At 44.3% G+C, this 16514-nt stretch overlaps 1 protein-coding gene across 3 annotated transcripts in view; it reads right to left on the reverse strand.

The window, feature by feature from the left end:
- The window catches only part of LOC110535133 (BMP-2-inducible protein kinase), a 103896-nt gene that overhangs the window by 20945 nt on the left and 66437 nt on the right, over window positions 1-16514 (reverse strand). For all 3 annotated transcript variants that reach the window (XM_036936475.1, XM_036936474.1, XM_036936476.1), the window contains exons 8-12: window positions 10038-10141; window positions 9831-9910; window positions 9323-9570; window positions 8810-8949; window positions 4764-4874 (exon numbers count right to left, since the gene is read on the reverse strand). In XM_036936475.1, the coding sequence (XP_036792370.1) occupies window positions 4764-4874; window positions 8810-8949; window positions 9323-9570; window positions 9831-9910; window positions 10038-10141 (683 nt within the window). The remainder of the gene's footprint in view (window positions 1-4763; window positions 4875-8809; window positions 8950-9322; window positions 9571-9830; window positions 9911-10037; window positions 10142-16514) is intronic.

Genomic DNA, 16514 nt, shown 5'->3' on the forward strand with positions numbered 1-16514 from the left:
GGCTGAGTAGTGGGCCTGTTGTTGTTGATGTGATATGGCTGAGTAGTGGGCCTGTTGTTGTTGATGTGATATGGCTGAGTAGTGGGCCTGTTGTTGTTGATGTGACATGGCTGAGTAGTGGGCCTGTTGTTGTTGATGTGATATGGCTGAGTAGTGGGCCTGTTGTTGATGTGATATGGCTGAGTAGTGGGCCTGTTGTTGTTGATGTGACATGGCTGAGTAGTGGGCCTGTTGTTGTTGATGTGACATGGCTGAGTAGTGGGCCTGTTGTTGTTGATGTGACATGGCTGAGTAGTGGGCCTGTTGTTGTTGATGTGACATGGCTGAGTAGTGGGCCTGTTGTTGTTGATGTGACATGGCTGAGTAGTGGGCCTGTTGTTGTTGATGTGACATGGCTGAGTAGTGGGCCTGTTGTTGTTGATGTGACATGGCTGAGTAGTGGGCCTGTTGTTGTTGATGTGACATGGCTGAGTAGTGGGCCTGTTGTTGTTGTTTATGTGACATGGCTGAGTAGTGGGCCTGTTGTTGTTGATGTGACATGGCTGAGTAGTGGGCCTGTTGTTGTTGATGTGACATGGCTGTGTAGTGGGCCTGTTGTTGTTGATGTGACATGGCTGAGTAGTGGGCCTGTTGTTGTTGATGTGACATGGCTGAGTAGTGGGCCTGTTGTTGATGTGACATGGCTGAGTAGTGGGCCTGTTGTTGATGTGACATGGCTGAGTAGTGGGCCTGTTGTTGATGTGACATGGCTGAGTAGTGGGCCTGTGGTTGATGTGACATGGCTGAGTAGTGGGCCTGTTGTTGATGTGACATGGCTGAGTAGTGGGCCTGTTGTTGTTGATGTGACATGGCTGAGTAGTGGGCCTGTTGTTGATGTGACATGGCTGAGTAGTGGGCCTGTGGTTGATGTGACATGGCTGAGTAGTGGGCCTGTTGTTGATGTGACATGGCTGAGTAGTGGGCCTGTTGTTGATGTGACATGGCTGAGTAGTGGGCCTGTTGTTGTTGATGTGACATGGCTGAGTAGTGGGCCTGTTGTTGTTGATGTGATATGGCTGAGTAGTGGGCCTGTTGTTGTTGATGTGATATGGCTGAGTAGTGGGCCTGTTGTTGTTGATGTGACATGGCTGAGTAGTGGGCTTGTTGTTGTTGATGTGATATGGCTGAGTAGTGGGCCTGTTGTTGTTGATGTGATATGGCTGAGTACTGGGCCTGTTGTTGTTGATGTGACATGGCTGAGTAGTGGGCCTGTTGTTGATGTGACATGGCTGAGTAGTGGGCCTGTTGTTGTTGATGTGACATGGCTGAGTAGTGGGCCTGTTGTTGTTGATGTGACATGGCTGAGTAGTGGGCCTGTTGTTGTTGATGTGACATGGCTGAGTAGTGGGCCTGTTGTTGTTGATGTGACATGGCTGAGTAGTGGGCCTGTTGTTGATGTGACATGGCTGAGTAGTGGGCCTGTGGTTGATGTGACATGGCTGAGTAGTGGGCCTGTTGTTGATGTTGTGACATGGCTGAGTAGTGGGCCTGTTGTTGATGTGACATGGCTGAGTAGTGGGCCTGTTGTTGATGTGACATGGCTGAGTAGTGGGCCTGTTGTTGATGTGACATGGCTGAGTAGTGGGCCTGTTGTTGATGCTGTGACATGGCTGAGTAGTGGGCCTGTTGTTGTGACATGGCTGAGTAGTGGGCCTGTTGTTGTGACATGGCTGAGTAGTGGGCCTGTGGTTGATGTGACATGGCTGAGTAGTGGGCCTGTTGTTGATGCTGTGACATGGCTGAGTAGTGGGCCTGTTGTTGTGACATGGCTGAGTAGTGGGCCTGTTGTTGATGTGACATGGCTGAGTAGTGGGCCTGTTGTTGTGACATGGCTGAGTAGTGGGCCTGTTGTTGATGTGACATGGCTGAGTAGTGGGCCTGTTGTTGTTGATGTGACATGGCTGAGTAGTGGGCCTGTTGTTGTGACATGGCTGAGTAGTGGGCCTGTTGTTGATGTTGTGACATGGCTGAGTAGTGGGCCTGTTGTTGTGACATGGCTGAGTAGTGGGCCTGTTGTTGATGTTGTGACATGGCTGAGTAGTGGGCCTGTTGTTGATGTTGTGACATGGCTGAGTAGTGGGCCTGATGTTGATGTTGTGACATGGCTGAGTAGTGGGCCTGTTGTTGATGTTGTGACATGACTGAGTAGTGGGCCTGTTGCTAGTCCCCTCCCCCCCACTCTACTGCTAGTCCCCTCCCCCCCCACTCTACTACTAGTCCCCTCCCCCCCACTCTACTGCTAGTCCCCTCCCCCCCACTCTACTGCTAGTCCCCCCCCATTCTACTGCTAGTCCCCCCCCCCACTCTACTGCTAGTCCCCCCCCCCCACTCTACTGCTAGTCCCCCCCACTCTACTGCTAGTCCCCTCCCCCCCACTCTACTGCTAGTCCCCTCCCCCCACTCTACTGCTAGTCCCCCCCCACTCTACTGCTATCCCCCCAGCTCTACTGCAAGTCCCCCCCACTCTACTGCTAGTCCCCTCCCCCCCACTCTACTGCTATCCCCCCCACTCTACTGCTAGTCCCCTCCCCCCCACTCTACTGCTAGTCCCCCCCCCCACTCTACTGCTAGTCCCCTCCCCCCCACTCTACTGCTAGTCCCCCTCCCCCCCACTCTACTGCTAGTCCCCCTCCCCCCCACTCTACTGCTAGCGCCCCCCCCCACTCTACTGCTAGTCCCCCCCCCACTCTACTGCCAGTCCCCCCCACATTCTACTGCTATTCCCCTCCCCCCCACTCTACTGCTATCCCCCCCCCCCACTCTACTGCTATTCCCCCCCCCCACTCTACTGCTATTCCCCCCCCCCCCACTCTACTATTCCCCCCCCCACTCTACTGCTATTCCCCCCCCCCACTCTACTGCTATTCTCCCCCCCACTCTACTATTCTCCCCCCCACTCTACTATTCCCCCCCCCCACTCTACTATTCCTCCCCCCACTCTACTGCTATTCTCCCCCCCACTCTACTGCTATTCTCCCCCCCACTCTACTGCTATTCTCCCCCCCACTCTACTGCTATTCTCCCCCCCACTCTACTGCTATTCTCCCCCCCACTCTACTGCTATTCTCCCCCCCACTCTACTGCTAGTTTCCCCCCCCCACTCTACTGCTAGTTTCCCCCCCCACTCTACTGCTAGTTCCCCCCCCCACTCTACTGCTAGTTTCCCCCCCCACTCTACTGCTAGTTTCCCCCCCCCACTCTACTGCTAGTTCCCCCCCCCCCACTCTACTGCTAGTTCCCCCCCCCACTCTACTGCTAGTTCCCCCCCCCACTCTCCTGCTAGTTCCCCCCCCCCACTCTACTGCCCTCTCCTATCCTCTCCTCCCCCTTTACCATCCCCTCCCCCCTCGACTAACCCCTCCCCCCCTCTACTATTCCCCCCCCTACTACCCCCCCTTCCTACTAACCCCTCCCCACCTCCCTACTACCCCTGCTATCTCCTCCAGCAATGCTTCTCCTTACAGATATTCCACTCACTCCGTTACCTTTAGTTAAATAGTAATATGTGTCGTAGCACCCCGTATTAAATCGGCATATTCAACAGCATTTAAGAAATGTATTATTACCTTTAACAGTGTTATCTTGGGAACAAGCCATCAATGTTTTGTGATTGATGGTGTCGTAAAAATGTTGGCTAACAGGTTAGCAATTAGCATGTTTCACATTTCAGTGGAAATACTACTACCATCAGATTTTGCATAAGCTGTTAAGCAAAAAAATTAAATATGTCCTGTACTAATCGGCAGTTATTGTCCACCTTACTATTTTGTTCAATTACAAGATATATATCCGTTTAATTTTGTTCAAAAAAAGAGACACCAACCTCAGATCCGAAGTGTTTCCTAGATAGTTGTCTCTTCTTCCAGTAAGAACAACAGCATTTGCTTGTCAACTTTTCATTGTGAAGCCCGCGGAAGACTCTTGAAAATGTTTTTTCTTCTACCAACATCATTTTCAGTGTTGTAACCAAATAATGTTTCATTATTTTTGTTTTACAGATTAAATCTTGTGGTTTTGAAAAAGTAGATAACAGTTTAATACTAACATATAAATGAGTGAATAATTTAGATTACAATATACAGCCTGTCCCACAAAATGTGTAAAATAGATCACTTTAATGAAAACTCACCAAAAACCTCATTTAAATTACAAATTGCAATGAAAATTGGTGGTCAGCTAGCTAGAAGGGCGTCTTTAGTCGCGAAAACGTACCACCAAGGTTTTAATTAGAAGAAAGAGCCCATTTTTAAACATAGGCTGGGCCTCTCTTAGTAGCTTGATAGAAAACCTGTTTGGATTTAGATCAAATTTCAGTCCAATGGAAGGGCTTTAAGAGAGGCTTAATTAATGGCTTAATATGTCATTGTTTTAACTGTCCAAACTGATGTATGTTATATAAATATGCTTGTTTAACTTTAACTGGTTAGCCATTCCAAATAAGGTGAAATCATTTTTTCCCCCGCATGATTTGAGAAAATATTTTCCTGGAGTCGGTAGAAGCAGGAATACATATGTTAACTGTGATGTCACTAGAGAATTAATCAGAGAATTAAATTAACACGTGTTTCCCTCTCAAAGGTTTCAAGATCACTCAACTTTTCCGGGATATGTACACCAAGCACATAGACTTCACCATTCATCCAATTTAAAATCAGCTGTGGTGTGTCTTACCTACCATGGCTGCGTAGTGGGCTTGTGTGTGGGTGTGTGTGTGTGTGTCTTACCATTGCTACGTAGTGGGCCTGTGCCTGAGCCTGGGCCTGGGCCTGGGCCTGGGCCTGTTGTTGCTGATACATGGGCTGTATCATCATCTGCTGCTGAAGGGCCTGCTGGTACTGAGAGGACAGAGGCAGACCATCTTAGATTGCTATCGATTATTTACAGACCATCTTAGATCGCTATCGATTATTTACAGACCATCTCAGATTGCTATCGATTATTTACAGACCATCTTAGATTGCTATCGATTATTTACAGACCATCTCAGATTGCTATCGATTATTTACAGACCATCTCAGATTGCTATCGATTATTTACAGACCATCTTAGATCGCTATCGATTATTTACAGACCATCTCAGATCGCTATCGATTATTTACAGACCATCTCAGATTGCTATCGATTATTTACAGACCATCTTAGATTGCTATCGATTATTTACAGACCATCTCAGATTGCTATCGATTATTTACAGACCATCTCAGATTGCTATCGATTATTTACAGACCATCTTAGATCGCTATTGATTATTTACAGACCATCTCAGATCGCTATCGATTATTTACAGACCATCTCAGATTGCTATCGATTATTTACAGACCATCTCAGATTGCTATCGATTATTTACAGACCATCTTAGATTGCTATCGTTTATTTACAGACCATCTTAGATTGCTATCGATTATTTACAGACCATCTCAGATTGCTATCGATTATTTACAGACCATCTCAGATTGCTATCGATTATTTACAGACCATCTTAGATCGCTATCGATTATTTACAGACCATCTCAGATCGCTATCGATTATTTACAGACCATCTCAGATTGCTATCGATTATTTACAGACCATCTCAGATTGCTATCGATTATTTACAGACCATCTTAGATTGCTATCGTTTATTTACAGACCATCTTAGATTGCTATCGATTATTTACAGACCATCTTAGATTGATATCGATTTAAACACAGTTTCCCATGCTTGTTCAATGAACCATAAACAATTAATGAACACGCACCTGTGGAACAGTCGTTAAGACACTAACAGCGTACAGACGGTAGGCAATTAAAGGTCACAGTTATGAAAACCTAGGACACTAAAGAGGCCTTTCTACTGACTCTGAAAAACACCAAAATAAAGATGCCACGGGTCCCTGCTCATCTGCGTGAACGTGCCTTAGGCAAGCTGCAAGGAGGCATGAGGAATGCAGATGTGGCCAGGGCAATAAATTGCAATGTCCGTACTGTGAGACGCCTAAGACAGCGCTACAGAGAGACACGACGGACAGCTGATCGTCCTCGCAGTGGCAGACCACGTGCAACAACACCTGCACAGGATCGGTACATCCGAACACCACACCTGCGGGACAGGTACAGGATGGCAACAACAACTGCCGAGTTGCACCAGGAACGCACAATCCCTCCATCAGTGCTCAGACGGTCCACAATAGGCTGAGAGAGGATGGACTGAGGGCTTGTAGGCCTGTTGTAAGGCAGGTCCTCACCAGATATCACCGGCAACAACGTCGCCTGTGGGCACAAACCCACCGTCGCTGGACCAGACAGGACAGGCAAAAAGTGCTCTTCACTGAAGAGTTACGGTTTTGTCTCACCAGGTCGGATTCACATTTATCTTCGAAGGAATGAGCGTTACACAGAGGCTTGTACTCTGGAGCGGGATCGATTTGGAGGTGGAGGGTCCGTCATGGTCTGGGGCGGTGTATCATATCATCATCGGACTGAGCTTGTTGTCATTGTTGGCAATCTCAACGCTGTGCGTTACAGGGAAGACATCCTCCTCCCTCATGTGGTACCCTTCCTGCAGGCTCATCCTGACATGACCCTCCAGCATGACAATGCCACCAGCCATACTGCTCGTTCTGTGCGTGATTTCCTGCAAGACAGGAATGTCAGTGTTCTGCCATGGCCAGCGAAGAGCCCGGATCTCAAACCCATTGAGCACATCTGGGACCTGTTGGATCGGACGGTGAGGGCTAGAGCCATTCCCCTCAGAAATGTCCGGGAACTTGCAGGTGGTGCCTTGGTGGAAGACTGGGGTAACATCTCACAGCAAGAACTGGCAAATCTGGTGCAGACCATGAGGAGGAGATGCACTGCAGTACTTAATGCAGCTGGTGGCCACACCAGATACTGACTGTTACTTTAGATTTTGACCCCCCCATTGTTCAGGGACACGCTATTCAATTTCTGTTAGTCACTTGTCTGTGGAACTTGTTCAATTTATGTCTCAGATGTTGAATCTTGTTATGTTCATACAAATATTTACACATGTTAAGTTTACTGAAAATAAACTCAGTTGACAGTGAGAGGATGTTTATTTTTTGCTGAGTTGACAACACTGATTTTGGTTTTGCTAAAGTGTGCCTCGCTTAATATAACCCTGGTGTCAGACAGCGTGAGGGTTTCTCAGTAGAACCTTAATATAACCCTGGTGTCAGACAGCGTGAGGGTTTCTCAGTAGAACCTTAATATAACCCCTGGTGTAAGACAGCGTGAGGGTTTATCAGTAGAACCTTAATATAACCTCTGGTGTCAGACAGCATGAGGGTTTATCAGTAGAACCTTAATATAACCCCTGGTGTCAGACAGCGTGAGGGTTTATCAGCAGTACCTTAATATAACCCCTGGTGTCAGACAGCGTGAGGGTTTATCAGTAGAACCTTAATATAACCCTGGTGTCAGACAGCGTGAGGGTTTATCAGTAGAACCTTAATATAACCCCTGGTGTCAGACAGCGTGAGGGTTTATCAGCAGTACCTTAATATAACCCCTGGTGTCAGACAGCGTGAGGGTTTATCAGTAGAACCTTAATATAACCCCTGGTGTCAGACAGCGTGAGGGTTTATCAGTAGAACCTTAATATAACCCCTGGTGTCAGACAGCGTGAGGGTTTATCAGTAGAACCTTAATATAACCCCTGGTGTCAGACAGCGTGAGGGTTTATCAGTAGAACCTTAATATAACCCCTGGTGTCAGACAGCGTGAGGGTTTATCAGTAGAACCTTAATATAACCCCTGGTGTCAGACAGCGTGAGGGTTTATCAGTAGAACCTTAATATAACCCCTGGTGTCAGACAGCGTGAGGGTTTATCAGTAGAACCTTAATATAACCCCTGGTGTCAGACAGCGTGAGGGTTTATCAGTAGAACCTTAATATAACCCCTGGTGTCAGACAGCGTGAGGGTTTATCAGTAGAACCTTAATATAACCCCTGGTGTCAGACAGCGTGAGGGTTTATCAGTAGAACCTTAATATAACCCCTGGTGTCAGACAGCGTGAGGGTTTATCAGTAGAACCTTAATATAACCCCTGGTGTCAGACAGCGTGAGGGTTTATCAGTAGAACCTTAATATAACCCCTGGTGTCAGACAGCGTGAGGGTTTATCAGTAGAACCTTAATATAACCTCTGGTGTCAGACAGCATGAGGGTTTATCAGTAGAACCTTAATATAACCCCTGGTGTCAGACAGCGTGAGGGTTTATCAGCAGTACCTTAATATAACCCCTGGTGTCAGACAGCGTGAGGGTTTATCAGTAGAACCTTAATATAACCCTGGTGTCAGACAGCGTGAGGGTTTATCAGTAGAACCTTAATATAACCCCTGGTGTCAGACAGCGTGAGGGTTTATCAGCAGTACCTTAATATAACCCCTGGTGTCAGACAGCGTGAGGGTTTATCAGTAGAACCTTAATATAACCCCTGGTGTCAGACAGCGTGAGGGTTTATCAGTAGAACCTTAATATAACCCCTGGTGTCAGACAGCGTGAGGGTTTATCAGTAGAACCTTAATATAACCCCTGGTGTCAGACAGCGTGAGGGTTTATCAGTAGAACCTTAATATAACCCCTGGTGTCAGACAGCGTGAGGGTTTATCAGTAGAACCTTAATATAACCCCTGGTGTCAGACAGCGTGAGGGTTTATCAGTAGAACCTTAATATAACCCCTGGTGTCAGACAGCGTGAGGGTTTATCAGTAGAACCTTAATATACCCCCTGGTGTCAGATAGCGTGAGGGTTTCTCAGCAGTACCTGAAGGTATTGGAGCTGCTGTGGATGGACAGGATGGAGATGTTGTTGCAGACGCAGGTCTCCAGGTTGCAGCTGTTGAAGGACCCTGTTGGCTGTCTGGGGCTGTGGAGCAACCGGCTGGCTGTTACCAGGTGTTGGAGCTGTGATACAAAAGGAGAGGAGATCGTTGTCTATTTAGTGAGAATGTGTCTTCTGCCTATACAAACCCTCTCAGATAAACCCGTTGAGATGCACAGGGTCCGCCACGGAGCAGTGCCCCTTGGGGGATAGTCGCTCAGGGGGTTTAGAGTCTCGCTCAGGGGGTTCAGAGTCTCGCTCAGGGGGTTCAGAGTCTCGCTCAGGGGGTTCAGAGTCTCGCTCAGGGGGTTCAGAGTCTCGCTCAGGGGGTTCAGAGTCTCGCTCAGGGGGTTCAGAGTCTCGCTCAGGGGGTTCAGAGTCTCGCTCAGGGGGTTCAGAGTCTCGCTCAGGGGGCACGATGGCAGATAAACAAACACAGTATTTTTGCTTTCTCACCTTTCTGCCCATTGCTGACGGCTACAGAAGGCACAGCTGTAGGGGTGATGGGCGTGGCGGCGGTGGGCGTGGCGGTGATGGGCGTGGCGGCGATGGGCGTGGCGGCGATGGGCGTGGCAGCGGCAGGCACGGCTATAGGGGTGACAGCTGTGTTGGCTACAGGGATGGGTATCACATTACTGTTGGCAGCCTTGGGTCTCTGTCTCGGAGCGATGGAAGTTGCCGTCGGGCCCGCGGACTCTGTGATTCTGGAGTAGTAGGGGAACAACCAGAACAGTGGAAAAACTTCATTATTAACGTTTATTTATACATTCTCATTGGCAGATAAAAAAACATATTTTACAAAAAAAGAGACCCGACTCGTATTCTTTCACAAATATCCACAGCACAGTGAAGGGAGAACTTATTTGTATTGCTTTTAATCTTTTTAAATTCATTTCTTATTAACACTTTGTTCTAGCTAGCTATTTGTGTAGGTGGCTATCAAGTAAACGCAATGTGGCTGTACCTGGCTTTCGTCATGCTCTTCCTAGCAGCAACCTCGCTGGCTGTGAGTGGCTCAGGGAGTGACGTGGGGAGAGGGGAGCTCTGCAGAGGGGCCCAATACAACCGTCACTGTTGCTGGGTATATAGACACCCAACTTCTCCAGACACGGGTCTTCATTTCACTTATAATACAACACACATCTGTCACAATCAATGAACAGCGACTTACAAAGAGATTTGGCACTGGACACTCCTTTCCAGCTAACTTGAAGGCAAAGTAGGAGACTTGATAGATGTCTGGTCTCTTCTCATGGTCAGGCTCAAGCATATATCCTGTAGGAGACATGGGAGAGAGGACGTATAGTTTAATGTATCCTGGAGTAGAGGGGACATATAGTTTACTATATCCTGGAGTAGAGGGGACATATAATTTAATATATCCTGGAGTAGAGGGGACATATAGTTTACTATATCCTGGAGTAGAGGGGACATATAGTTTAATGTATCCTGGAGTAGAGGGGACATATAGTTTAATATATCCTGGAGTAGAGGGGACATATAGTTTAATGTATCCTGGAGTAGAGGGGACATATAGTTTAATATATCCTGGAGTAGAGGGGACATATAGTTTAATGTATCCTGGAGTAGAGGGGACATATAGTTTAATATATCCTGGAGTAGAGGGGACATATAGTTTAATATATCCTGGAGTAGAGGGGACATATAGTTTAATGTATCCTGGAGAAGAGGGGACATATAGTTTAATGTATCCTGGAGTAGAGGGGACATATAGTTTAATATATCCTGGAGTAGAGGGGACATATAGTTTAATGTATCCTGGAGAAGAGGGGACATATAGTTTAATATATCCTGGAGTAGAGAGGACGTATAGTTTACTATATCCTGGAGTAGAGAGGACATATAGTTTAATGTATCCTGGAGTAGAGAGGACATATAGTTTACTATATCCTGGAGTAGAGAGGACGTATAGTTTACTATATCGTGGAGTAGAGAGGACATATAGTTTAATGTATCCTGGAGTAGAGAGGACATATAGTTTACTATATCCTGGAGTAGAGAGGACATATAGTTTAATGTATCCTGGAGTAGAGAGGACATATAGTTTACTATATCCTGGAGTAGAGAGGACGTATAGTTTAATGTATCCTGGAGGAGACATGGGAGTAGAGGGGACATATAGTTTAATGTATCCTGGAGTAGAGGGGACATATAGTTTAATGTATCCTGGAGTAGAGGGGACATATAGTTTAATGTATCCTGGAGTAGAGGGGACATATAGTTTAATGTATCCTGGAGTAGAGGGGACATATAGTTTAATGTATCCTGGAGGAGACATGGGAGTAGAGGGGACATATAGTTTACTATATCCTGGAGTAGAGGGGACATATAGTTTAATGTATCCTGGAGTAGAGGGGACATATAGTTTAATGTATCCTGGAGTAGAGGGGACATATAGTTTAATATATCCTGGAGGAGAGAGGACGTATAGTTTAATGTATCCTGGAGTAGAGGGGACATATAGTTTAATATATCCTGGAGTAGAGGGGACATATAGTTTAATGTATCCTGGAGTAGAGGGGACATATAGTTTAATGTATCCTGGAGGAGACATGGGAGAGAGGACATATAGTTTAATGTATCCTGGAGTAGAGGGGACATATAGTTTAATGTATCCTGGAGGAGACATGGGAGAGAGGACATATAGTTTAATGTATCCTGGAGTAGAGGGGACATATAGTTTAATGTATCCTGGAGGAGACATGGGAGAGAGGACATATAGTTTAATGTATCCTGGAGTAGAGGGGAAATATAGTTTAATGTATCCTGGAGGAGACATGGGAGTAGAGGGGACATATAGTTTACTATATCCTGGAGTAGAGGGGACATATAGTTTAATGTATCCTGGAGTAGAGGGGACATATAGTTTAATGTATCCTGGAGGAGACATGGGAGTAGAGGGGACATATAGTTTAATATATCCTGGAGTAGAGGGGACATATAGTTTAATGTATCCTGGAGTAGAGGGGACATATAGTTTAATGTATCCTGGAGGAGACATGGGAGTAGAGGGGACATATAGTTTAATGTATCCTGGAGGAGACATGGGAGTAGAGGGGACATATAGTTTAATGTATCCTGGAGTAGAGGGGACATATAGTTTAATGTATCCTGGAGTAGAGGGGACATATAGTTTAATATATCCTGGAGTAGAGGGGACATATAGTTTACTATATCCTAGAGTAGAGGGGACATATAGTTTACTATATCCTGGAGAAGAGGGGAAATATAGTTTAATGTATCCTGGAGTAGAGGGGAAATATAGTTTACTATATCCTGGAGAAGAGGGGAAATATAGTTTAATGTATCCTGGAGTAGAGGGGAAATATAGTTTACTATATTCTGGAGAAGAGGGGAAATATAGTTTAATGTATCCTGGAGTAGAGGGGAAATATAGTTTAATGTATCCTGGAGTAGAGGGGACATATAGTTTAATATATCCTGGAGTAGAGGGGACATATAGTTTAATGTATCCTGGAGTAGAGGGGAAATATAGTTTAATGTATCCTGGAGTAGAGGGGACATATAGTTTACTATATCCTGGAGTAGAGGGGAAATATAGTTTAATGTATCCTGGAGAAGAGGGGACATATAGTTTAATGTATCCTGGAGTAGAGGGGACATATAGTTTAATGTATCCTGGAGAAGAGGGGTGGTATAGTTTAATGTATCCTGGAGTAGAGGGGACATATAGTTTACTATATCCTGGAGTAGAGGGGACATATAGTTTACTATAGCCTGGAGAAGAGGGGTGGTATAGTTTAATATATCCTGGAGAAGAGGGGACATATAGTTTAATGTATCCTGGAGAAGAGGGGACATATAGTTTAATATATCCTGGAGTAGAGGGGACATATAGTTTACTATATCCTGGAGAAGAGGGGAAATATAGTTTACTGTATCCTGGAGAAGAGGGGAAATATAGTTTACTATATCCTGGAGAAGAGGGGAAATATAGTTTAATGTATCCTGGAGTAGAGGGGAAATATAGTTTAATGTATCCTGGAGTAGAGGGGACATATAGTTTACTATATCCTGGAGTAGAGGGGAAATATAGTTTAATGTATCCTGGAGAAGAGGGGACATATAGTTTAATGTATCCTGGAGTAGAGGGGACATATAGTTTAATGTATCCTGGAGAAGAGGGGACATATAGTTTAATGTATCCTGGAGTAGAGGGGACATATAGTTTAATATATCCTGGAGTAGAGGGGACATATAGTTTAATGTATCCTGGAGTAGAGGGGACATATAGTTTAATGTATCCTGGAGAAGAGGGGACATATAGTTTAATGTATCCTGGAGTAGAGGGGACATATAGTTTAATGTATCCTGGAGAAGAGGGGTGGTATAGTTTAATGTATCCTGGAGTAGAGGGGACATATAGTTTAATGTATCCTGGAGAAGAGGGGACATATAGTTTAATATATCCTGGAGTAGAGGGGACATATAGTTTACTATATCCTGGAGAAGAGGGGACATATAGTTTAATATATCCTGGAGTAGAGGGGAAATATAGTTTAATGTATCCTGGAGTAGAGGGGAAATATAGTTTACTATATCCTGGAGAAGAGGGGAAATATAGTTTACTATATCCTGGAGAAGAGGGGAAATATAGTTTACTATATCCTGGAGAAGAGGGGAAATATAGTTTAATGTATCCTGGAGTAGAGGGGAAATATAGTTTAATGTATCCTGGAGTAGAGGGGACATATAGTTTAATATATCCTGGAGTAGAGGGGACATATAGTTTAATGTATCCTGGAGTAGAGGGGAAATATAGTTTAATGTATCCTGGAGTAGAGGGGACATATAGTTTACTATATCCTGGAGTAGAGGGGAAATATAGTTTAATGTATCCTGGAGAAGAGGGGACATATAGTTTAATGTATCCTGGAGTAGAGGGGACATATAGTTTAATGTATCCTGGAGAAGAGGGGTGGTATAGTTTAATGTATCCTGGAGTAGAGGGGACATATAGTTTAATATATCCTGGAGTAGAGGGGACATATAGTTTAATGTATCCTGGAGTAGAGGGGAAATATAGTTTAATGTATCCTGGAGTAGAGGGGACATATAGTTTACTATATCCTGGAGTAGAGGGGAAATATAGTTTAATGTATCCTGGAGAAGAGGGGACATATAGTTTAATGTATCCTGGAGTAGAGGGGACATATAGTTTAATGTATCCTGGAGAAGAGGGGACATATAGTTTAATGTATCCTGGAGTAGAGGGGACATATAGTTTAATATATCCTGGAGTAGAGGGGACATATAGTTTAATGTATCCTGGAGTAGAGGGGACATATAGTTTAATGTATCCTGGAGAAGAGGGGACATATAGTTTAATGTATCCTGGAGTAGAGGGGACATATAGTTTAATGTATCCTGGAGAAGAGGGGTGGTATAGTTTAATGTATCCTGGAGTAGAGGGGACATATAGTTTAATGTATCCTGGAGAAGAGGGGACATATAGTTTAATATATCCTGGAGTAGAGGGGACATATAGTTTACTATATCCTGGAGAAGAGGGGACATATAGTTTAATATATCCTGGAGTAGAGGGGAAATATAGTTTAATGTATCCTGGAGTAGAGGGGAAATATAGTTTACTATATCCTGGAGAAGAGGGGAAATATAGTTTACTATATCCTGGAGAAGAGGGGAAATATAGTTTACTATATCCTGGAGAAGAGGGGAAATATAGTTTAATGTATCCTGGAGTAGAGGGGAAATATAGTTTAATGTATCCTGGAGTAGAGGGGACATATAGTTTAATATATCCTGGAGTAGAGGGGACATATAGTTTAATGTATCCTGGAGTAGAGGGGAAATATAGTTTAATGTATCCTGGAGTAGAGGGGACATATAGTTTACTGTATCCTGGAGTAGAGGGGAAATATAGTTTAATGTATCCTGGAGAAGAGGGGACATATAGTTTAATGTATCCTGGAGTAGAGGGGACATATAGTTTAATGTATCCTGGAGAAGAGGGGTGGTATAGTTTAATGTATCCTGGAGTAGAGGGGACATATAGTTTAATATATCCTGGAGTAGAGGGGACATATAGTTTAATGTATCCTGGAGTAGAGGGGAAATATAGTTTAATGTATCCTGGAGTAGAGGGGACATATAGTTTACTATATCCTGGAGTAGAGGGGAAATATAGTTTAATGTATCCTGGAGAAGAGGGGACATATAGTTTAATGTATCCTGGAGTAGAGGGGAAATATAGTTTAATGTATCCTGGAGTAGAGGGGACATATAGTTTACTATATCCTGGAGTAGAGGGGAAATATAGTTTAATGTATCCTGGAGAAGAGGGGACATATAGTTTAATGTATCCTGGAGTAGAGGGGACATATAGTTTAATGTATCCTGGAGAAGAGGGGACATATAGTTTAATGTATCCTGGAGTAGAGGGGACATATAGTTTACTATATCCTGGAGTAGAGGGGACATATAGTTTAATGTATCCTGGAGTAGAGGGGACATATCGTTTAATATATCCTGGAGTAGAGGGGACATATAGTTTAATGTATCCTGGAGTAGAGGGGACATATAGTTTAATGTATCCTGGAGTAGAGGGGACATATAGTTTAATGTATCCTGGAGAAGAGGGGACATATAGTTTAATGTATCCTGGAGTAGAGGGGACATATAGTTTAATGTATCCTGGAGTAGAGGGGACATATAGTTTACTATATCCTGGAGTAGAGGGGACATATAGTTTAATGTATCCTGGAGGAGAGGGGTGGTATAGTTTAATGTATCCTGGAGTAGAGGGGACATATAGTTTACTATATCCTGGAGTAGAGGGGACATATAGTTTACTATAGCCTGGAGAAGAGGGGTGGTATAGTTTAATGTATCCTGGAGAAGAGGGGACATATAGTTTAATATATCCTGGAGTAGAGGGGACATATAGTTTAATATATCCTGGAGAAGAGGGGACATATAGTTTAATGTATCCTGGAGAAGAGGGGACATATAGTTTACTATATCCTGGAGAAGAGGGGACATATAGTTTAATATATCCTGGAGTAGAGGGGACATATAGTTTAATATATCCTGGAGTAGAGGGGACATATAGTTTACTATAGCCTGGAGTAGAGGGGACATATAGTTTACTATATCCTGGAGAAGAGGGGAAATATAGTTTAATGTATCCTGGAGAAGAGGGGAAATATAGTTTACTATATCCTGGAGAAGAGGGGAAATATAGTTTAATGTATCCTGGAGAAGAGGGGTGGTATAGTTTAATATATCCTGGAGAAGAGGGGACATATAGTTTACTATATCCTGGAGATATATTAATATATCCTATAGTTTAACACACATTACTTAATAGTATCGCAGACATATCAGAGAATCCCCACTTTCCTTAAGAGAAGGCATGTACACTTTACACAGGTTTAAAATATAAATAAGTGAATTGAAACGTGTATGAAAATACTAGTATTACCTCTCTATAATACATTTTTCACCCTGGTACAATGCATTAAATGTCCATCTCACGTTTGACCACAAGGTGGCGCTATTGGATAATATTTATATTAAAGGCCTACAGTGGGTGTGTAAACAATGAATGGTAGTTTGATTGGGCAAATTAATTGGACTGTTAAAT

This window comes from Oncorhynchus mykiss, chromosome 11 (genome assembly GCF_013265735.2).
Source record: "Oncorhynchus mykiss isolate Arlee chromosome 11, USDA_OmykA_1.1, whole genome shotgun sequence".
NCBI classification, from domain to species: Eukaryota; Metazoa; Chordata; class Actinopteri; order Salmoniformes; family Salmonidae; genus Oncorhynchus; species Oncorhynchus mykiss.